The sequence below is a fragment of the Physeter macrocephalus genome, chromosome 11 (genome assembly GCF_002837175.3).
Source record: "Physeter macrocephalus isolate SW-GA chromosome 11, ASM283717v5, whole genome shotgun sequence".
Taxonomy (NCBI): Eukaryota; Metazoa; Chordata; class Mammalia; order Artiodactyla; family Physeteridae; genus Physeter; species Physeter macrocephalus.
This window is the reverse complement of record NC_041224.1, coordinates 172,294,321-172,318,925: the sequence shown is the minus strand read 5'-3', so window position 1 is coordinate 172,318,925 and position 24,605 is coordinate 172,294,321. Positions and strand designations below refer to the sequence as shown.

The following is a 24,605-nucleotide window of genomic DNA, read 5'->3' as shown; positions in this document are numbered from 1 at the left end:
CATTGCTTTAGCTTTTGTCCATCGATCACATTATCTCCAGTTGTCTTTGTTTTGCCTCCTTCAAGCAGATGATCTAAGGATTGGATTTTCTGGATTTTCTTTGTCAAAAGGAGGAAAGAAAGAGAGAAGAATGAAAGAGAGAAGAGAGAGAGAAGAAGGAGAAGGAAAGAAGAAAAAAAAGAAAACAAAACATGAAAAATTTTATCCATATAATGCTTACAAAGTAAAGAAATAGATATAATCTACTTTGAATAAACCTAATGTATGAGACCTGTGAATTACATATTAAAGATCACTTGGAATAACCTTTAACTACTAAATCCTAGGTGCATCTAACATAGCATTCAGTTCAATTCATACTTTTCCTACGTTTTTCACTTCCTATAACCATAACAGAAATTAACACAGCCTAAAAATATATCAATTGTCTGGCCTTGAAAGACATAAGATATGATGCATTCCGTACTTCCTTTAAGACACTGATATTCCTAAATACCAGATGTGTCATCTCCATGATACTGTAAAGCTGGAGAATGTATTGCATAGAATTTTTTTGAGCAGCAAAAACCGAGATAATTAATAGTTTCTGAAATCACTTCATAGGTTTATTTTAAGGAGAAAAGGATAGATTTTCATTTGGATATGGCATGGCACTGAAGGGTGGATAATACTCCACAGAAACATGACCAAAGTAGATATCAATCACCTATTTCAGTTATGTAGCGGTGTGCATTCATGAGAAAGTCCAAATTAGAACCACGTAACATGGAGAGAGAGTTGTGGACTGGCAGGTTCAGTTATACATTAATAAAGCAGCTGTGATACCAATATTCCTCCTTCTTCAGAATATTCAGAAAAGAAGAAACAAACTTCATGTGACTTGTTAGCAGAGTGTTTGTTTCTAGATTCATTTTTTAAAACAATCAATTATAGATACAACTGATTATATGATTATTTATATAATTGTGTATTATAAATATTGAGCAAGAGAAAATTCAGTCAATAAAAAGGAAAAACATACTCAACAACGAAAAAACAGATGAAGATAGTAATCTGAAATAAAGGAGAGCTAGTATAAATATATTAGGCTTCAATGGTCTTTACTTATTAAAAAATGCCTATTGCATTTAGAAAGATACGTTGAAAAGAGAATGAATTGCATTCTGATGTTATTAAACGTGTTCTTCAATAGAAGAATTCCAGGGCAATCTTTCAACAGGAAGAGGGTCAAGGGTGATCAAGAGGAAGGATTTCAGGATGCCAGAATGGAAGGCGCCTCAGAGAATGAACCGTAGGCCTTGCCCTGTCGTTTCGCGGGCACACCGAGGACCAGAGTGCTCGCCGGAACCGCCACGGGAACCAGGGCATGAGGCTCCGGCTCTGTGCTCTCCATAGACCGTTACCCTGTCCTGCCTCTATTTTGAGACTTTCAATGGAACTCCACAGTATAATCAGAGCAATAATTGTATGGCTAAGAGATTCTCTGTAAATAAAAGTATCTTCTGTATGAATACTACTAACCTGTACTATCAATATTATTTTTTCTATTTACTATTACTTTTTTCTATTATGTAGTCCTACTCTTTCCTTGAGCTCTATTCAAAAAATGTATTTCTAAGTTTTGAATGAATTTTGAATACATCTATATTTGTATACACCAATGACCAACTAAAATTTTTGAACAAATTATAATACAGTTCAGTTTCTAAATGGGACTCCAGTGTGGAGTTTCTGCAAAAAGATGCACATCAGAAACTTTATTAGAAAATATTCATGAATTAAGTGAAATATGTTTAAAAGAAAGTCTGAATCCTGTTTAAATTCTCTTCTAATCAGAAGATTCACGTGTCCCATATGAAAGAGGAAATGTGTAACTATAGTTCGGGCATTTTGGATGAATCACTTCTACCTGGATATGACCTCTCGTTATGGAGATTTTTTTTGGCACTACCCTCTTAAATGTTTAACCTAAAAGAAACAAAGGCTTCGACAATTCAAACAAGATATAAATGGTGCATAAAAAGGAACCACAAGGGGAAAAGGAGAATAGAGGCCCTTTATGACCTTTATAACTTTAAGGAATGAATGTTGTCTGTAGAATCTGGCTTACTGGACCCACAACTCTGGATTATATGCTGCAGTAATATTTCTTAAGTGGCATCAGTTACACCCACCCCTCTGAGCACTGGGTGATTAAAATGCTGTGTACTTAAGCTAGTTGTTTAAAGGAATGCAATTATACTCAGTGTCTTCTCAGAGCTAAATTTCCTGAATGCAAATATTTCACAGAAAAATAAACAGATCTCAGATATTAGTGGGAACCATTTAAAGTTTCTTGTCAGCTCCCTAAGGTTACAATGTCTTTGCCATATATAAATTATCTTATATAAAGTATCTAACGTAACAGTGATAATAATAATCCCTTTTAATTGATGACATTGCCTCATTACAGACATCTTCTATTCTTTGGAAAGTATTTAAGTGGGAGGGAGAGTACACTGAGAAAAAGAACAGAATAAAACACTTAGCAGTACATCACTGGATTACTTACAAGGTAGCCTTCCGTGACTGTGTATCTTTACTTCCACTGCTCTTGGGATCACCTGAGTTACCTGTCCCGCGGGAGGTGCTGGGCAGGGGAGTATTAGAAGAAAAGGAACTGGGGGTACTACTGGCATTACGAGTCCGGAATGAATCATCTGAAAGTAATACGTGTACAGTCAGCCAGATGGAATATACTTCGAGAGATGTGAACCTTAGAGAAGGTTAATGGTAACTGACTTTGTTTCCCTTCTTTTAAAGTCAACTTTATTAAGGTATAATTTATATACAATAAGGTGCACAAATTTAAGGTTCTGACATTTGTACACACCCATGAAGCCATCAGCACAATCAAGAGTGAACACATCCATCACTGGATGTTTGCTCCGCCTCCTGTCATCCCTCCCTTCCACCCCCTCCCCAATCCAGGCAACCACAGACCTGCCTCCTGTCACTACAGATTAGTTTGCATTTTACAGAATATTGTATAAATGGAATCGTACAGTATGTATGCTTTTTTGGTCTGGCTCCTTTCATGCAGCATAATTACGCTGCCACTCATCCACATCAGTACTTCATCCTTTTCATCGCTGACCGGTATTCCCATTGCACACGTGTCTATCCATTCTCCTACGGACAGACACTGTGATTTGTTTCCAAAAATTTGTAATCTATTACAAATAGAGCTGCTATGGACCATTGTGTGCAAGTCTGTGTAGGGACATATGTTTTAATTTCTCTTCAGTAAAAGTCTTGGAATGGAACTGCTGAATCACATAGTAAGTGTATATTTAACTTCATAAGAAACTGCCAAACTGCTGTCCCAAGTGATTATACCATTTTGCATTTCCAACAGCAACATATGAGAGTCCTGGAAAGTTACTCCACATCCTCACACACACTTGATATTGTGAGTCCTTTTAGTCATTCTAGTGGGTGTGAAGTGGTATCTCCTTGTGTGTGTGTGTGGGGGGGGGTTTCTCATTGCTTTAATTTGCATTTCTTAATGGTTACTGATCTTAAGCATCTTTTTACTTACTTATTTGTATATCTTCTTTCATGAAGTGCATGTTCAAATTTTTTCCCATTTTAAAATCAGTTGCCTGATTTGTTTTAAAGATCTTTGTATATTCTTAAAACTAAAAATAGAACTACCATATGATCCTGCAATCCCACTCCTGGGCATATATCCAGAGAAAACCATAATTCGAAAAGATACAGGCACCCCAATGTTCATTGCAGCACTATTTACAATAGCCAAGACATGGAAACAACCTAAATGTCCATCAACAGAGGAATGGATAAAGAAGATGTGGTGGAATATAGAATATTACTCAGCCATAAAAAAAGAATAAAATAATGCCATTCGCAGCAACATGGATGGACCTAGAGATTATCATAATAAGTGAAGTAAGCCAGAGAAAGATAAATATCATATGATATTGCTTATATGTGGAATCTAAAAAAAAGATACAAATGAACTTATTTCCAAAGTAGAAAGAGACTCGCAGACATAGAAAACTAACTTATGGTTACCAAAGGGGAAAGGTGGGAAAAGGGGGGAGGGATAAATTAGGAGGTTGGGATTAACATATACACCCTACTATATAAATAATAAAATAGATAACCATCAAGGAACTACTGTATAGCATAGGGAACTATACTCAGTATTTTGTAATAACCTATAAGGAAAGAGGACCTGTGGAAGAATATATGTATAACTGAATCGCTGTGTTGTGCACCTGAAACTAACACAATATTGTAACTCAACTATACTTCAACTTAAAAAAAAAAAAAAGATCTTTGTATATTCTGGATACAAGTCCTTTGTCAGGTATATGTAACATGAATATTTTCTCCCAATCTGTGTCCTGCCTTTTATTTTTTTAATGCTCTATTTCAAAGTGCTAAAACTTTAAATTTTTATGAAGTCCAATATGTTAATTTTTTTCTTTATGGTTTGGAAAAACTTATGTCGATTCCAAAATCACAAAGACTCCCTTCTATATTTTCTTCAGAAATGTCAGAGTTTTAGCTTTTATGCTTAAGTTTAGAATACATGTTGAGTTAATTTTGTGTACAGTTGTGAGATAAGAATTGAGGTTCAGTTCTTTGGATTTTTTACGGATATCCAATTGTTCTAGTATCATTTAAAAAAATACAATCACATCACCTTTGTTGAAACTCAGCTGACTATGTATGTCAGGGCAGGGCACACAATCTTGAGTACTGACGCTTTAGTAGTAAATGATGAAATCACGTAACTGACATTCTCTAACTTTATTTTTTTTCAAAATACTCAGTTCTATGAATTTGAATACACAGCAAATTTCAAAAAGACTGTCAAAATTTGTATCAGGATTGCACTGAATCTCTGGCTCAATTTAAAATGAATTGACATCATAACAATATTAAGTTTTCTAATCCATAAACAGGGTACAGCTTTCCATTTATTTATGTCTTCTTTAATTTCTTTCAGCAACATTTTGGAAGTTCTGAGTGTGCATTTAGCACACATTTTGTTAAATTTATCCCTATGCATTTAAAATCTTTGAAGTTATTTTAAATGTTATCTTTAAATAGACAATTTTTTGAAGCATTAGATTTACAGAAAAATTGAGAAGGGAGTATAAAGAATTCCCACCTACCCCTTTCACCTAGTTCCCCTATTATTAACACCTTACATTTACATACTATACTTGGTACAATTAGTGAGCCAGTGGTGACACATCATTATTAACAAAAATCCACAGTGTGTCTGGATTCTGTCAGTCTCGCCCAATGTCTGTTTGTGTCTCAGGATCCCATCCAGGGCACCACAGTACACTTATTTGTCAGGTCTCCTTAGGCTCTCCTTGGCTGGGACAGTTTCTTAGCCTTTCCTTTCTTTTGATGACCTTAACAGTTTTTAGGGGTACTGGGCAAATATTTTGTAGGATGTGCCTCTACTGGAATTTGTCTGATGCTTTTCTCACAATTAGACTAGGGTTCCGGGTTTAAGGAAGGATGAGAAGAGGTAAAGTAGCATCTTCATCGCATCATGTCAAGGAGGAACACTGTGACAAATTTTTTCTCGTTATATGTGTTTTATTTATACTTCATGACAGATCACTAGAAATGGGATTTTTTGAGGCATAGACTATTTTTTAAAACTAGGATTCTTTTTTTTTTGTGGTACACGGGCCTCTCACTGTTGTGGCCTCTCCTGTTGCGGAGCACAGGCTCCGGATGCGCAGGCTCAGTGGCCATGGCTCACAGGCCTAGCCGCTCTGCGGCATGTGGGATCCCCTCCCAGACCGGGGCGCGAACCCGTGTCCCCTGCATCGGCAGGCGGACTCGCAACCACTGCGCCACCAGGGAAGCCCCTAAAACTAGGATTCTCGATGAACTTGACCAAACTGCTTCCAAAGGGTTCCACAAATTTTCGCGAACCCGTGTCCCCTGCATCGGCAGGCGGACTCGCAACCACTGCGCCACCAGGGAAGCCCCTAAAACTAGGATTCTCGATGAACTTGACCAAACTGCTTCCAAAGGGTTCCACAAATTTTCATACCCACCTAAACTAGATACACTGCAATGTGTTTCCCTGAATCCTTACTAGAATTCCCTTTACATTTCTCCCAGTCTGTGGTGCCCGCATAGCTTTGGAATGCTGAAATTGATGACTGATGGATTCATCTTAAGTAAAAAGCATCAATTAGATCTTCCGCTCTACACTTGACCTTACCTTTTAACACTACTCCCCCTACACCCTCTCCGTGCTCCAGCCAAACAGCCTGCTGTTGCTCCCTGAAGACACAACAGTCAGCTTTTGCTTCTAACAGGTCTTCTGCATGCGACAGTATTCCACACCCATCTCTGCCTGTCAAAATCCTAGCGTACCTTAAAGTTCACCTCAAATGATAATCATCCTGAAGCCTGTCTTAAGCCTCAAAAGTAAATAAAATCTCTTTTCTCTGTTAACACTTAATACATTTGTTAAGAGACATTTTGCTCCCATTTTCTCTTTGTAGATCAGATATGTAATTGTATAGTGAATTTTTCCTCAGTCTGTAATTCATCAAGTAATAAATAATAAGTAATAAGCACATTTTTCTAATCAAGAAACCTAGGAGATATTTCATTTAACCTATTCCCTCTCCCCAAAATACCGAAATTTTAAGATAGAATACTTTTCAAATATTTTAATAAATAATTTACCCTTATTAGAGACATGCTTTTATTTAAGGCTTTGGATGTTAAGTTTTAGAATCTGCATATCATACACAAGCCTACCTTGTTTTATTGCTCTTCACTTTACTGCAGATAGAACAGAAAATGCGTTTTTTATAAATTGAAGGTTTGTGGCAACACTGGGCCCAGCAAGTCTAACAGCACCATTTTTCCAACAGCATTTGCTCGCTTCTTGTCTTCGTGTCAGATTTTGATAATTCTTACAATATTTCCAACTGTTTCATTATTATTATATTTATGGTGGTCTGTGATCAGTGATCTTTGATGTTACTATTGCAATTATCTTGGGGCACCATGAACCACACTCACATAAGATGGCAAACTTGGGCTCCCCTGGTGGTGCAGTGGTTAAGAATCCGCCTGCCAATGCAGGGGACACAGGTTCGAGCCCTGGTCCAGGAAGATCCCACATGCTGCGGAGCAACTAAGCCCGTGCACCACAGCTACTGAGTCTGTGCTCTAGAGCCTGTGAGCCACAACTACTGAAGCCCGCATGTCACAACTACTGAAGCCAATGTGTCACAACTACTGAAGAACTTAATCGATTTATGTTGTGTCTGTTCTGATTGGTCCACTTACTGGCCATTCCCCCATCTCTCTCCTCCTCAGGCCTCCCTGTTCCCTGAGACACAACAATATTGTGTCCAATAAAGGCCATACCTACTTGTTATGTGCTGTCTATGGCTGCTTTCACTCTGTCACACCAGAGTTGAGTAATTGTGACAGAAACCAAGTGGACAACAGAGCCCAAAATATTTATCATGTGGCCCTTTACCCCTGGTATAAACTTTCAAATACATAATATTGTAACTGTTTAGCATCATATGATCCACAGTGAAGCCCTGCTGTTTTTAACTTCCTTAAACATTTTTGCAAAAACTTTTGGTCTATGCCTCATTAGGTCCTCAGACCATGGTAAAACCTATCTTATTTTGTCCTTTTCCTCTTTTGCAAATATTGAACTCTGACTCTTGACACAGTGAAAACAAAATAGTATTGTTAAGCATCTTCTTAATTGTTAGGGAAAAGTTTAATTTCTTTGCTATTTGATAAAGATATAAATTTAGGGAAACTGTATCTAGAAATAAAGAAATGGGTCATTGAAGGAAAATCATATTTTATTAAGTTTAACAATTTTTTGAAGAACTCAGATTTCTACTTACCAGTTAGTGAAATCACAGAAGTCTTTGTTAACCCTGAGACAGAAGGTGTATATGCTGTTGTAGAACTTTTACTAGAAAAGAACAAAATCTGATTTAGTTAAAATACAGGAATATGCTTCTTTCAATCCCAGTCATCTAGCACTAGGTCTTTCCTAATCTTTTTTTAAATGCTTTCCTCTACTTCTTATGAAACATGCTTGCTATTTTTATTTCTCATTTATTTTTTACATTCCATGCCTCACAATAATTACTTTGTCTTTAACTTCAAATCATTTCCTTAAACTTCTGCTACATCAAAATAACAGGTCTTCTATTGATGCTCAGCCAAAACAGGTAATGTGGATAAAATTTTCCTGGAAATAACTTATCTTCAGTTCTAATCTCTTTTATCCATCTTGAGATCACCCTATTGGCTAGGAAATTTAGAAGGATCTACCAATAATGTCCAAAAACATAGCTGAAAATCTAGAATAAGCTTTTTATTCAATCTTTTATAAAAAGATAAAAATAATAAAAGAAAAACATTTTTCCCATAACATGTTATTTTTTTTGATAAATAGTTTTGAAGACATTTATTCTCCCTTAAAATTACTTTGCTTGCCGCTTGATATACAGCTGTTATATACTATATGTGTACAATATATATAAAATTCATGGTCATTTAATTTATGCTGATTCTCCCCTAATCTTAACTGTTTATAATTTTGTGTTCTGGGCCAAAAGGGAGACTACACATTCATCTACCATCAGGAGAACTCTGTTGTCACCACTTTACCAGAGAAACAGGCCAGTGGCTTCTTTACGGACAGAAACAACACTAGCAGCAAACAGATGTCCACATCCATTTAGTAAATGGGGCACGTTCATACACATTTAGAAGTTGTGTGACATAGGTGATAGAGCATAAACAATACACGGATTCCATGATGTTGTTATAAAGCATCAGGGCAGTAGTCTTCCTAGAATTCCAGGATACCTATTTCTTATGTAAATTTGTAGACTACTTTTTTTTTTTAACATGAAATTTTTATAGAAGATAACTTAGAAATTACTGACCTATAAAAATCTAAAAATTAATCCTGATTTTATTTAATAATATAAACATTTCACATAAAGATGTATGACTATAAAATGAAAATTAAGTCAGAACAAGACCCATATATATGCTGTCTACAAGAGACCCACTTCAGACCTAGGGACACATACAGATTGAAAGTGAGGGGATAGAAAAAGATATTCCATGCAAATGAAAATCAACAGAAAGCTGGAGTAGCAATATTCATATCAGACAAAATCGACTTTAAAATAAAGAATGTTACAAGAGACAAGGAAGGACACTACATAATGATCAAGGGATCAATCCAAGAAGAAGATATAACAATTATAAATATATATGCACCCAACATAGGAGCACCATTTAATAATATAAACATTTCACATAAAGATGTATGACTATAAAATGAAAATTAAGTCAGAACAAGACCCATATATATGCTGTCTACAAGAGACCCACTTCAGACCTAGGGACACATACAGATTGAAAGTGAGGGGATAGAAAAAGATATTCCATGCAAATGAAAATCAACAGAAAGCTGGAGTAGCAATATTCATATCAGACAAAATCGACTTTAAAATAAAGAATGTTACAAGAGACAAGGAAGGACACTACATAATGATCAAGGGATCAATCCAAGAAGAAGATATAACAATTGTAAACATTTATGCACCCAACATAGGAGCACCTCAATACATAAGGCAAATGCTAACAACAGCCATAAAAGAGGAAATCGACAGTAACACAATAATCGTGGGGGACGTTAACACCCCATTTATACCAATGGACAGATCATCCAGACAGAAAATTAATAAGGAAACACAAGCCTTAAATGACACATTAGACCAGATAAACTTAATTGATAATTATAGGACATTCCATCCGAAAGCAGCAGAATACACTTTCTTCTCAAGGGCACATGGAACATTCTCCAGGATAGATCACATCTTGGGTCACAAATCAAGCATCAGTAAATTTAAGAAAACTGAAATCATATCAAGCATCTTTTCAGACCACAACGCTATGAGATTAGAAATCAATTACAAGAAAAAAACTGTAAAAAACACAAACACATAGAAGCTAAACAATATGTTATTAAATAACCAATGGATAACTGAGGAAATCAAAGAGGAAATAAAAAAATACCTAGAAACAAATGACAACAAAAACATGATGACCCAAAACCTATGGGATACAACAAAAAGCAGTTCTAAGAGGGAAGTTTATAGCAATACAATCTTACCTCAAGAAACAAGAAAAATCTCAAACAACCTAACCTTACACGTAAAGCAACTAGAGAAAGAAGAACAAACAAAACCCAAAGTTAGTAAAAGAAAAATCATAAAAATAAGAGCAGAAGTAAATGAAATAGAAATGAAGAAAACAACAGCAAAGATCAATGAAACTAAAAGCTGGTTGTTTGAGAAGATAAACAAAATTGATAAACCTTTAGCCAGACTCATCAAGAAAAAAAAGGGAGAGGACTCAAATCAATAAAATTAGAAATGAAAAAGGAGAAGTTACAACTGACACCACAGAAATACAAAGGATCATAAGAGACTACTACAAGCAACTATATGCCAATAAAATGGACAACCTGGAAGAAACGGACAAATTCTTAGAAAGGTATAACTTTCCAAGACTGAACCAGGAAGAAACAGAAAATATGAACAGACCAATCACATGTAATGAAATTGAAACTGTGATTAAAAATCTTCCAACAAACAAAAGTCCTGGACCAGTTGGCTTCACAGGTGAATTCTATCAAGCATTTAGAGAAAAGCTAACACCCATCCTTCTCAAACTCTTCCAAAAAATTGCAGAGGAAGGAACACTCCCAAGCTCATTCTAAGAGGCCACCATCACCCTGACACCAAAATCAGACAAAGATAAGATATCACGAAAAAAGAAAATTATAGGCCAATATCACTGAGGAACACAGACACAAAAATCCTCGACAAAATACTAGCAAACAGAATCCAACAACACATTAAAAGGATCATACGCCATGATCAAGTGGGACTTATCCCAGAGATACTAGAATTCTTCAATATATGCAAATCAATCAATGTGATATACTATATTAACAAATTGAAGAATAAAAACCATATGATCATCTCAATAGATGCAGAAAAGGCTTCTGACAAAATTCAACACCCATTTATGATAAAAACTCTCCAGAAAGTGGGCATAGAAGGAACCTACCTCAACATAATAAAGGCCATATACGACAAATCCAGAGCAAACATCATTCTCAATGGTGAAAAACTAAAAGCATTTCCTTTAAGCTCAGGAACAAGACAAGGGTGTCCATTCTTGCCACTATTATTCAACATAGTTTTGGAAGTCCTAGCCACAGCAATCAGAGAAGAAAAAGGAATAAAAGGAATCCAAATTGGAAAAGAAGTAAAACTGTCACTGTTTGCAGATGACATGATACTATACATAGAAGCCACCAGAAAACGAGCAGAGTTTACCAATGAGTTTGGTAAAGTTGAAGGATACAAAATTAATACAAAGAAATCTCTTGCATTCCTATACACTAACAATGAAAAATCAGAAAGAGATATTAAGGAAACAATCCTATTTACCATTGCAACAACAGAATAAAATACCTAGGAATAAACCTACCTAAGGAGACAAAAGACTTGTACTCAGAAAACTATAGGATACTGATGAAAGAAATCAAAGACGACACAAACAGATGGAGAAACATACCATGTTCTTGGATTGGAAGAATCAATACTGTGAAAATGACTATACTACCCAAAGCAATCTACAGATTCAATGTACTCCCTATCAAATTACCAATGGCACTGTTCACAGAATTAGAACAAAAAATTTTACAATTTGTATGGAAACACAAAAGATCCTGAATAGCCAAAGCAATCCTGAGAAAGAAAAACAGAGCTGGAAGAATCAGGCTCCCTGACTTCAGACTATACTAGAAAGCTACATTCATCAAGACAGTATGGTACTGGCACAAAAACGGAAAAATAAATCAATGGAACAGGATACAAAGCCCAGAGATAAACCCACACACCTATGGTCACCTAATCCATGACAAAGGAGGCAAGAATGTACAATAGAGAAAAGATAGTCTTTTCAGTAAGTGGTGCTGGGAAAACTGGACAGCTACATGTAAAAGAATAAAATTAGAACACTCCTTAACACCACACACAAAAATAAACTCAAAATGGATTAAAGACCTAAATGTAAGGCCAGACACTATAAAACGCTGAGAGGAAAACATAGGCAGAACACGCTGACATAAATCCCAGAAAGATCTTTTTTTGACCCACCTCCTAGAGTATGAAAACCAAAAATAAACAAGTGGGACCCAATTAAACTTAAAAGTTTTTGCACAGCAAAGGAAACCATAAACAAAATGAAAAGACAATGCTCAGAATGGGAAAAAATATTTTCAAACAAAGCAACTGACAAGGCATTAATCTCTAAAATATATAAACTGTTCATGCAGCTCAATATCAAAAAAAATACAACCCAATGAAAAAATGGGCAGAAGACCTAAATAGACATTTCTCCAAAGAAGACATACAGATGGCCAAGAAACACATGAAAAGGTGCTCAACGCCACTAATTATTAGAGAGATGCAAGTCAAAACTACAATGAGGTATCACCTCACACCAGTCCGAATGGCCATCATCAAAAAATCTACAAACAAAAATGCTGGAGAGGATGTGGAGAAAACGGAACCCTCTTACACTGTTGGTGGGAATGTAAATTGGTACAGCCACTATGGAGAACACTATGGAGGTTCCTCAAAAAACTAAAAATAGAATTACCATATGACCCAGCAATCCAGCTCCTGGGCATATACCTGGAGAAAACCATAATTCAAAAAGATACATGCAGGGCTTCCCTGGTCGCGCAGTGGTTGAGAGTCTGCCTGCCAATGTAGGGGACACAGGTTCATGCCCCGGCCTGGGAAGATCCCACATGCCGCGGAGCGGCTGGGCCCGTGAGCCATGGCCGCTGAGCCTGTGCGTCCGGAGCCTGTGCTCCACAAAGGGAGAGGACACAACAGTGAGGGGCCCACGTACCGCAAAAAAAAAAAAAAAAAAAGATACATGCACACCAATGTTCACTGCAGCACTATTTACAACAGCCAGGACATGGAAGCAACCTAAATGTCCATCAACAGAGGAATAGATAAAGAAGACGTGGCACATATATACAAAGCAATATTACTCAGCCATAAAAAGGAACAAAACAGTGCCATTTGCAGAGGCGTGGATAGACCTAGAGACTGTCATACAGAGTGAAGTAAGTCAGAAATAGAAAAAGGAACATTGTATAATATCACTTATATGTGGAATCTAGAAAAATGGTACAGATGAACTTATTTGCAAAGCAGAAACAGAGACACAGATGTAGAGAACAAACTTATGGATACCAAGGGGGAAGGGAGGTCGGGATGCATTGGGAGATTGGAATTGACATAAACACAGTACTATGTATAAAATAACTAACAAGAACCTACTGTATAGCACAGGGAACTCTACTCAGTGCTCTGTGGTGACTTAAATGGGAAGGAAATCTAAAAAAGAGGGGATATATGTATACGTATAACTGATTCACTTTGCTGTACAGCTGAAACTAACACAACATTGTAAAGCAACTATACTCCAATAAACATTAATAAAAAAATAAAATAAAATAAAAATTAAGCCAGAATGTGAGTAGCTGACAGATCATACCCAGCACACTTGTCTAAGTTGCCATATTTTGCATGAAAAGCTTGATTATTAAAAGACTGGCTTCGAGTCAATTTGGATTTCTTGATTTCTTTGCCTAGAGTAACAAGCAAAAGGAAAATGCAATTGTTTAGCTCATCAGTTCATCCTTAGCTGCCCCAAGCCCATTTCCTCTCCAACTCCCACAATTTTCAGTAAAACACTGACAGGTGTAGCTTCCTTTCCTTAGCTTGACCTGACTGGTGTATCTCTTACCCCTACTGCCCATTAAGAACCACCAAAACAACCAACAGTAAAAGGCAAAAGGTGCCTTCAAATAATATATCTCATCTCATGGAGTGACTTCCCTGTAATTATTGTTTAGGAAAGGAAAAAAAGAGACACAAAAACTAGTTTCTTACTTGTGGATGGGTTGCCAGAAGAGGGTCCAGGGACAGAAATGGGGATGTTCTTGGGCAGAGTTGTTGGTGTCTTGGTGTCTCTACCTAAAACAAACTCTGATTTAAGTGCTATAATTTCCTCTGAGTTCTTATTAATCTCCATACACATACAAGGCAATGCAGAGAATATGAATCACTATCCCTAGTGAAGCAACACTCTTTTCCAAATCTTTTTATATATTTAAATATTTCAATCTTAGTTATTCAGTGATCAATTTCACAATCTTATTGCTGTTACCAAACTTCAAACTTTCCTTTGAAGGATCTGAACCTCCACATTGATCCTCACCATTTATTCATGTACTCCTAAATCTATATCACAGTTAGCAGCCAATTTTTGAAAACAACTTTGATAAATTAAAGAAGGTGAAGTGATTTTTCATATTAAATTAAAAACTAAGCATGGTCTCTCAGCAGGCTAGGATGCAACATCAGTTGGGTACCTTGGTGATAAAGACATGAGAAAACTACTTACGTTTCTTTTCAAAGGTTTTATCACTCATGGGCCTTCCATCATTTTGTTGCTTTTCTTTTTCTAATTGTTCCTAGTAATAAAACAGTATCTTAGCATTAAAGGTAAGCATCAGATTTAGAAAATTGTTCTAATCAGAAATTACTCTAAACTTTAGAGGTACAGATACAGTTCACAAAAATATGTAACAGAAGTAATTTGTTTTTCCAAATTAGTGTCTAAAGAAGTCACAGTTCTTTCAGATTTGTGTTTCTTTAAACATCTACAGAATTGTGCCCTTGGAGGCTTGTCAAACTAAAACAATGAGTTTAGTATCATTGTTGTGATGAGCCATTAATTTCTACAACGTATTTACTAATTCTCATCAGCAAAATGTGTTACTACTGGCCCTTTCCATTTCTGACTGATACATGGCAAAATAATGTTCTTCTTTTAAAAGACTGAGAGAAAAAGAAATGATCTTTTAGATATTATTTAAATGTTCTATTGAAGTGTAATACACATAGAGAAAGTGCACAAATATAAGTGTACAGTTCAATAAATTTTCCCGAAGTGAACACACCCATATAAACAGCTCCCAGACCAAGAAACAAAATGTTACCCAAACTCAAAGAGTTCTTTATCCCAACAGAATAGCCAAGAAAAATCAATAAACATACCAAGTTCTGAACAAACATGGCATAACCGACATGTACAGAACACTACAATCAACACTGGAGAATATACATTCTTTTCAAGTGCATGTAAAATTAAAAGGCAGAGAAAACAGACAAGAGAAAAAATTTTCCACATAGAACTGGACTGAATAAAAAACTATTAAATAAAAATTATAAAACTGAAAATAAAACACGCAAAACTGAAAAATATCACTAAGTGAGCTTAACAGTAGTGTTACCTGCTTCATCTTTTCCTCTACTATCTCGATCATATTAATCACAGTTGTCTTGAAGTCCTTGTCTGCTAACTCTAATATCAGGATCATCTGTGGATCTTTTTCTATTCTCTGATTTTTGTCTTGGGTTTAGGTCATTAAGTCCTAAAATTTTTTAGAGTCTGCTTATTCTCTACATCTTCTACCACTGGCAATCCTGAACTCTAATCTTTGGCTTAGACTGCTGAAATAATGCAATTTGCTTTTCAGAGGATTTCCATTTAAGTTTTTAATCTCACAGCATAATTCTCTGCAGAAAAATAGACAATATAAAAAATCAGAATTTTAGAACTGACAAATAGAGTAATGGAAATTTTAAAATCAGTGGAGAGGCTCAGCAGCCAAATGCAGAGGGCAGGAAAAGAACTGGTGACACTGAAGATGGATCAACAGAAATTATTCACTCTGAGTATCAGAGTTTAAGGAAGAAAAAAAAAAAGAAAGAAAGAACAAAGCCTCATGGACCTGTGGGATAATATCAAAAGATTTAACATATGTGCAATTGGAGACCCAGAGGTATAAGAGTGAGGAACTTGGACAGAACATATATTGAAATAAATAATGGCTCAAACCTTCCCAAATTTGGGAAATGATACACATTTACAGATTCAGGAAGCTCAGCAAATCCAAGACAGAACAAATTTGAAACTAATCATGCCTAAAAACATCAAAAGCAAACTACTAAAGACAAAAAAGAAAAGAAAAAATCTTGGAAGTAGCCAGAGACAAACAACATTATATAGAGAAGAATAATAATTCAAATGAGAACAGATATTTTATCAGATGCTATGGAGACCACAACACAAACAGAAACACTTCTTAAAGTACAGTATAAAAAAGGCTGTAAACCCAGAATTCTGTATCCAATAAAAATATCCTTTAGAGAGAAAGGCACAAATAAGACATTTTAGATAAAGGAAAACGAAGATAATTTGTTACAAAATACTTGCACTCCAAGAACTTCCAAAGAAAGTTCTTCAGGCTGAAGGGAAAAAATAAGAGGGTAATTTGGGTCCTAAGCAATGAATGAAGAGCACTGGAAATGGTAAACATCTGAGTAAACACACAGGTTTACTCTCTTAAGATCTTCAAGATACATATGACAACTTAAAGCAAAAATTATCACACTGACTGGTGGGGTTTTCAGTGCAGATGTAATTCACATGACAAGTGTAACATAAAGAACAGTATGGAGCAGGTAAAGGGTTCTGTATCACTGTTAAAAAAAAGTGGTACAATATTAACAATAAGAAGACTATAAAAGGTTAGGTATGTCTGCTGTAATTTCTAGAGAAAACACCAAAAAGCAATTCAAAAAAGGGGGGTGGTGGTGAAGAGACAGAGAGAAACACCAATCACTAAGATAAAAATGTAACAGGGGATATCACCATAGATCCTATATACATTAGAAGGAAAATATAAGAATATTATAAACAATATATGCCAACAAATTTGACAGCTTAGATGACACGGACAAATTGGAGGGGGGGGGGAAGCAACTTATCAAATTGACAAAAAAGAAAGAAAATCTGAATAGTTTTATAGCTATTAAAGTAATTGAATGAATTATCAAAATCCTTCCAAAATGAAAACTTTGAGTCTTGATAGTTTCACTAGTGAATTCTATCAAACACTCAAGGAAAAAAAAAAAAACCAATTTTAGACGAAATTTGTCAGAAAATAGAGGAAGTGGTAATACTATCCATCTCATTTTATGAGGCCAGAATAACTCTAATACCAAATTTAAAAGACCCAAGAAATGACCCCAAAAATTATAAACCAGTTTCCACTATGAATTTATGAATACAAAGGCAAAATTCCTTTAAATAAATTAGCCAAGCATCCAACAGCAGAGAAAAGGACAATATATCATCACCCAATAGAGTTTATCCCCAAAATATAAAATCGGTTTACCATTTGAAAAATCAATGTAACTCCATGTTTTAACACAATGAAAGTAGAAAAACAAATATTTCAGGAAATGCAGAAAAAGCATCTGGCAAAATTCAACAATCATTCATAAAAACTCTCAGCAGACTAGGCATAGAAGCGATAAAGGGCATCTATATAAAACCTATTCGTAACACCATACCTAATGATGAAAGACTGAACTGCTTCCCTCTAAGATCAGTAAAAAGACAAAGATGCCTACTTGCATCACTTTTATTAGTCAGAGGTCTTTTATTATACTGGAGGTCCTGGACCTTTTAATATGACAAAAAGAAAGAAATAAAAGGCACAAACACTGAACAGGAAGAAGTAATCCTACTGTACTAAAAGATGACAAAATGGCTCAGGTAGACTGACCTATTAAATCTAAAAACCAACTTCTACAACAAATAAGCAAACTTAGCACATTTTTAAGTGTGCTAAGGTTAATATACAAAAATCAATTGTATTCTTAAACTCCAGCAACAAGAAACTGGAAAGTAAAACTTTAAATTACAATTCCATTTACAATGCCAAGACACATAATATACTAGAAATAAATCTAACAAAAGACTGCCTTGAACTCTACACTTAACTCCACCAAAACTAAGTAAAGAAGACTAAATAAATGAAGTGGTAGACAATGTTCATGGATTGGAAGATTTATATTGTTAAGATGGCAATTCCCCAAACTGACCTACAGATCAATGCTAATTAACACAATCCTAACTAAAATTCCAGCAGGCTTTTTATAGAAATTGATAAACTGATTCTAAACATTGTATCAAGATGAAAAGGGCCTCTACTGGCCAAAGCAATTTTTTAAAAAGTTGGAAAAGTTACCCTACCTGATTTTAAGAATTACTATAAAGTTACAGCGATCAAGATAGTTTGGAATTGCCAAAAAGATAAACCTATAAATCACTGTAACAGAATGGGAGTCAAGAAACAGACATATGTATATATGGACAATTGATTTTTTTTTAAAAAGGTGCTAAGGCAATTCAATGGGGAAAGTAAAGTTTTTAATAAATGGCAGTCTATAATTGCTCATTGAGATGGAAAAAATAAACATATATAAAAATTAACTTGAAATGAATCATAGACCTAAATATAAAACCTAAAACTAAAATTCCTAGAAGAAAACATAGGAAAAAGTCTTTTATAATTTGGGGATAGAAAAAAGATTCTTAGAACAAAAAAGCATGAACTATGCTAAAAGAAAAAAAGGATAAGTTGGACTTCATCAAAATTAAAAACTTCTTCTCTTCCAAAGACACCATTAAGCACAGACTCCAAGAAAATATTCATAAAATGTATCTCTGACAAAGGAGTTGTATTCAGAGTTTATAAAGAACTCTCACAACTCAATAAGAAGATAAACAAAAACCACTTTAAAATCTGAAAAGGGACTTCATCAACTAAGATATAAGGATGGCCAATACACAAAGGAAAAGATGCTCAGCCTCCTTAGGCATCAGGCATAAGCAATTTGAGATAACATTACGTACCCACCCTCTCGAGCATTAGAGAGAATGCGGGGTAATGGAAGCTCTCCACCACAGCCAATGGGAATGTAAAACGGCACAGGCACTTTGTAAAACAGTCTTTGTTTTTAAGTTAAGTGTAGTTTACCATATGATCCAGCCATTCCATTCCTAAGTTATTTCCCCAAGAGAAATGAAAACTTATGTCCACTCAAAGACTTCTTCACTAATGTTCCCAAGCTAGAAGTAACCCAAATGTCCGTTAAGATGTGGATAAACACGTTGTGGTATATCCGCGGTATGGACTACTACTCAGAGATAAAAAGGAATGACCTCTTTATATGCACAAAAACATGGATGAATCTCAAAGTAATCATGCTGATGGAAAGAAGCATGACCCAAAAAGGTACTAACATAGGATTCAATTTATATAAATTCTAAAAAATGCAAACTAGTTTACAGTGACAGAAACTAAATTAGTGGTTGCTAGGGACTAGAGTAGAAGATGTGAATCACAAAGGGGGCACAAAGAAATTTTTGAAGGAATGGCAACGTTTGGTATTTTATATTCTGGTTTCATGGATACGTCTATATGTCAAAATTCACCAAACTGCACACTTTAAGTATTTGCAGTTAATCATAAGTCAATTATACTTCAATAAGGTCGTTTTTTTTAAAAGGCTCTCAAATGTAGTTTTCCTTACAATTCATAAAAGAACGTATTTCAAAAGGTCAGGATTCTTCTTTAGTCATTTAGGGAAAATATAAGTAGTATGAAACTAAAAGAAATTATTAATTAGATTTAATAATAAAGCACAGTTAACACTGGTCAGAAAAGAGTACGTGTGTGTGCGTGTGAAAACATACCATTTCCAAAAGAAGTAGCTCTTCTCTTTCTTTCTCTTGATCCAACAAATCTTTTTCATAAAATTTTTTCTGAAACTAAGTTTAAAGTTTAAAATGAAATTGTGAAACATTAATGATGAGTCTCTGCCAATTTTTAAATATTCCTTTCAACATAAGGTAAAGAGAGTGTACTCACAGCGTCCATGGACATTTCCATTCTGTCCAACTCTAACACAATCTGCAAAGAAAATATTTTAAATTATTCAACAGTAATTAAATTAAATCAACTAATCATTTCTCAGAAAGACTCCTTTTCCAGAGGGAGGATCAAAGAAGAGACTTCTCCACTATGTGAAAGGCTAAATTAGAAAGTCTCTAAAGTTCTTCCCAACTCTACATTGTGTTTTTAATCAACCTCTATATATTAACACCAGGATCCACTTAAACTTTTAAAAGTTTTTCAACTTAAGAAAAGCAAGTGTAGGGCTTCCCTGGTGGTGCAGTAGTTAAGAATCCACCTGCCAATGCAGGGGCCACAGGTTCGAGCCCTGGGCTGGGAAGATCCCACATGCCATGGAGCAATTAGGCCCGTGCACCACAACTACTGATCCTGTGCTCTAGAGCCCAAGTGTCGCAACTACTGGAGCCCGCGTGCCTAGAGCCCGAGCTCCACAGCAAGTAAAGTTACCGCAATGAGAAGCCCGCGCACCGCAACAAAGAGTAGCCCCCGCTTACCACAACTAGAGAAAGCCCGCGCACAGCAACAAAGACTCAACTCAGCCAAAAATAAATTAATTAATTAATTTAAAAAAAAAAAAGAAAAGCAAGTGTAGAGGATTATTTTACATACTGAACACATGCAATTTAGTTTCTAATAACTTCCTGTGCCACTCTTTTCTGAATCTTCAGAAATGCAATATAATTTTTGAATTTTTTAAAAAAACTTTTAGCTAAATATATACAAAGCTAGGTATCATTGGGCTTAGTATCCTTAGTTCCTTGCCACAGAAACTTTTGATTATTATGACATTTTAACCAATAGAAAAAACTTTACTCTGAAAGCATTCTCTTAATTTAGTATTTGTCTTTTCAGAATACATTGGTCTGAAATAAATTATTTCAATCAAACAATGGCCCATCTAATCCAGGGTTCTGTCTCTGATAGAGGACAGTACTTTTTTACAGGAGTAACTCTGATGGCCAGGATAAAGTACATGTATTCATATGCCCAAAGCTATCCATTGCAAACATAATATTTATTTGAAGTTTTATTTTTATGCTGAAATTTATGAAAATGTTATAATTTATGGCATGAAATAGCCCTTTTAAATGAAATTACTTTTCATCTTAAAAAACTGACTAAACTATTTCATTTTTATCCCAAAGCTTTGAATAGCTTCCTGAGAGGTTCCCATACCAATACATCAGTTTGATAAACATTATACTATAGAATTTTCACAGGACAGACTGACTTCCTCATGTGACATGTTCTTAAAATAAGGGCTGTACTCCAGAATAGTCCATTGAAAGTTAATAATGAATTTAATTATATCATTTTTGCCCCTATTTATAGGGTCAGCTTGAGTTACCTCTTCAGTTAATAAATTCTCTCAAAAAAGTAAGTAACTGTCTCATGTTTACTATTTTGAAAGTTAACTCCATTGCCTACACTTCTGTAATTAAACGGTAAAGACAGAAATATCTGGTAGAAACAAATGTTATGTGTATCTATGTTTTTAGATTTAGATGCATGTCCAGACTCTGGGTATTTCTGATTATTTCAGTTAATGAAAGAAGAATTTATATTTCAGTAAAATAAAATTATACTAATTAATACTAAGTTATCAAATCACTTTATTAAAAAGTTCCTTATGCAATATCTGGCAATGATCTCTAGGGAAAAAAAAAAAATCAAACGACTCTTTTTATTTTTCCTCACCATCGACACAAAGTTACTTAAGACATTAATAAATTAACTTCTCTCACTACAAATAAATGCTCAAAAACTATGTGTCCTGAACTTCACATTCAGATTCATAAAAATAATGCTTTTTTTCTTTAATTTAATTTTATTTATTTTTTTATACAGCAGGTTCTTATTAGTCATCCATTTTATACACATCAGTGTATATACATGTCAATCTGAATCTCCCAATTCATCACCATAAAAGTAATGATTTTAATTTGACATAACCTTATAAAAATATTAGTTATATACTCAACCAAAAGGTTTTGAAGACTATAAAGTATTTTAAGGTTTGACTTCACTAACCCCAATGTTTACTGTGTTAGTGTTCCAATACTGCCAAACAATCCATATAAGATCACAGGCTAAAACAAAACAAACAAAAACCCATAAGACACAATGTTACATAATTGAAAAGCACTAGGGATCTATATTCAGCCCTGGCTCTACCACTTACCATGAAGATCTTAAGCAAACACTTGAACATTTCTAGGTCTAGAGCTTCTGCAAAGTCCAACAGATCACTGAAGGCCCTTCCAGCCCTTTCAGGGCTAAGTTTCTATCACATGTGACTTTCCCAATTATACCAACAAAGTTTTCCCAATTCTAATCACTTATAAAGAGTCTCGTGAATGAAGTACTCATTCATTACTAGCTGAACAGTATTTACTGAGTACCTAAAATGTAAGCTTATATCACCAGTAATAAAAGATTAATGTCTCAGTGCCCTTTGGAAGGAACTTTCATATCCAGCTGGAGCACACATCAACCAAATCAGTTACTAATTCTTACTACTCTAGCAGTGATAGAAATATTTTAACATATTGCTATCCCATCAAGCTAAGATAGTGAGGCTGTGATGAACACTGCAAGAAAGGCAAATGTCATGGCAAAAGGGACGCTTACTCTTTTCACAGTGGCCAGAACATCTTTATCTTTTTCTTGACAGAGGAGTTTTCTCACACACATTTCTAACTGTTGAAGTAGATGTTTATCTGCAGGGATCTTCAGGGTAGATTTCACTTTGGGCAACAAGTAGCAAAGTTTCATTCTGCAATAAATTGAAAGTATTAACTTGTGAGTGAATTTAATAACTAAGAATGACAGTCACATGAAATTGAAAGAAAACTCAAGCTTTAGCTAGGCTGAGAGTTAATTTCTTATGCAACAAATGTCTACAGAGGGCCTATGACGAGTCAAGCGTTCATTATTCTGGGTGCTGAGATACCGCAGTGGATAAAACCAACAAAATTCTCTGCTGTCACAGAGCTCACGTTCTAGTACACGGGTAGGGAGAGAGGATAAACAAATACGTAAAATGTCTGTCAAATAGTGGTAAATGCTGCAGAGGAAAATAAAGCAGGTTAAGACGACGAAGGAGTACAAGGAGGGGGATTACAAGTTCAAAACAGGTGGGCAGAGAGGTTTTTAGTCAAGATTTCACCGAAAAGATGACATTTAAGCAAAGACTTAAAGTAAATTAGGGACTAAGCCTTGTGACTATCTAGAGAAAACCATTACAGTAAGAGCAAGTGCCCCGTCAGGGGAGCTTGCCTTAGAAGTTGCCCCAAATTAACAAACTGGCCCAAACTGGCAAACTGGCTAGCATGGCCAGAACGGAGCAAAAACGAAATTAGCTGGAGGCCTCAGAGTGGAAACAGGAGGCCAGTTCATCCGGGGCCTTGCAGGTCACGGTCTGGGGAGTGGCTTTCATTTTGAGAGCAATGAGAAGCCATGGAGGGTTTTGCACAGCGGAGTGAAATGATGCGACTTAACGTTTGGAAAGTATCATCTGGCTACTGTATTGAGATTAGACTGTAGGTGGTCAAGGACAAAAGGGACACGGGGTGGCAGGGGGCTCTTTCAGTAATTCAGGCAAGAGATGATGGTGGCTTGAACCAGAGTGGCAGCAGTGAGGTGGTGGGAAGTGGTTTGATTCTGAATATATTTTACAAGCGGCAGGATGTGCTGAGGACTTGGAAGTGGAGTGACAGAAAGGAAGTCACGGCTCTGACCTGAGCAAGTGGCAAGACGAAATGGTTATTTACTGAGACGGAGAAGACTGCAGAAGTGCAGATGAGGAAGATGGGGATTAACTGGACAGATGAAGTCTGAGGAGCCTGTTAGACAGTCGATGGAAATCCTAGTGGGCAGCTGGCTCAATGAGTCTTCTGTCCAGGGTGGATGTCCATGCTGGAGATGTGCAGTCAGGAATCTTCAGCACACAGATGATACATAAACCATGAGACTGGAGAATCGCCCGGGCAAGTAAGTGCAGTTTGAGAAGAAGAGATAAAAGGAGAGCATCTACAGCACCACCACAGTCTAAATGGGGCTTATAAAGAAGCAACAAGCAAACTGAAGAATTCCAGACAGGTGAAAGGAAATCCAGGAAAGAAGCAACAAGCAAACTGAAGAATTCCAGACAGGTGAAAGGAAATCCAGGAAAGTATTAAAAAACCCAACCAACCAACCAAACAAACAAACAAAAAACCTTCCTAGGAAAAGGTGGTGCAGGAAATGTTCTGCTTTGCTAAGCTAAAATTCTACTGCTTTGCCAGGGCTGGTTGTCTAACTTGGGGCTGCTGTCTTCATTCATTCATCTAAGAGCTCTCCAGATACTATTTTTTTATTTCTGTGCCAATCCTTGAGACAACTAAGTCCCATTCCTGGAGTTCCCAGGATACCTTCTCAGCTGAGCCTTCAGTTGAGGATTCTTATACAACAAAATCTGCTTTTTTTTTTTTTTTTTTTTTTGGCGGTACGCGGGCCTCTCACTGTTGTGGCCTCTCCCGTTGCGGAGCACAGGCTCCGGACGCACAGG

The 24,605-nt window shown here is 35.8% G+C and overlaps 1 protein-coding gene across 1 annotated transcript in view; it reads right to left on the bottom strand.

Moving 5' to 3' along the window:
• Positions 1-23: 23 nt before the first annotated feature.
• Positions 24-24,605, bottom strand: part of PPP4R4 (protein phosphatase 4 regulatory subunit 4) — a 125,240-nt gene continuing 100,658 nt past the window's right edge. Inside the window, exons 17-25 of the mRNA XM_028496363.2 lie at positions 22,688-22,832; positions 20,012-20,053; positions 19,837-19,911; positions 14,626-14,695; positions 14,112-14,195; positions 13,714-13,807; positions 7,938-8,008; positions 2,552-2,699; positions 24-98 (exon numbers count right to left, since the gene is read on the bottom strand). Coding sequence (XP_028352164.1) covers positions 74-98; positions 2,552-2,699; positions 7,938-8,008; positions 13,714-13,807; positions 14,112-14,195; positions 14,626-14,695; positions 19,837-19,911; positions 20,012-20,053; positions 22,688-22,832 — 754 coding nt within the window. The 3' untranslated portion in view covers positions 24-73. The remainder of the gene's footprint in view (positions 99-2,551; positions 2,700-7,937; positions 8,009-13,713; positions 13,808-14,111; positions 14,196-14,625; positions 14,696-19,836; positions 19,912-20,011; positions 20,054-22,687; positions 22,833-24,605) is intronic.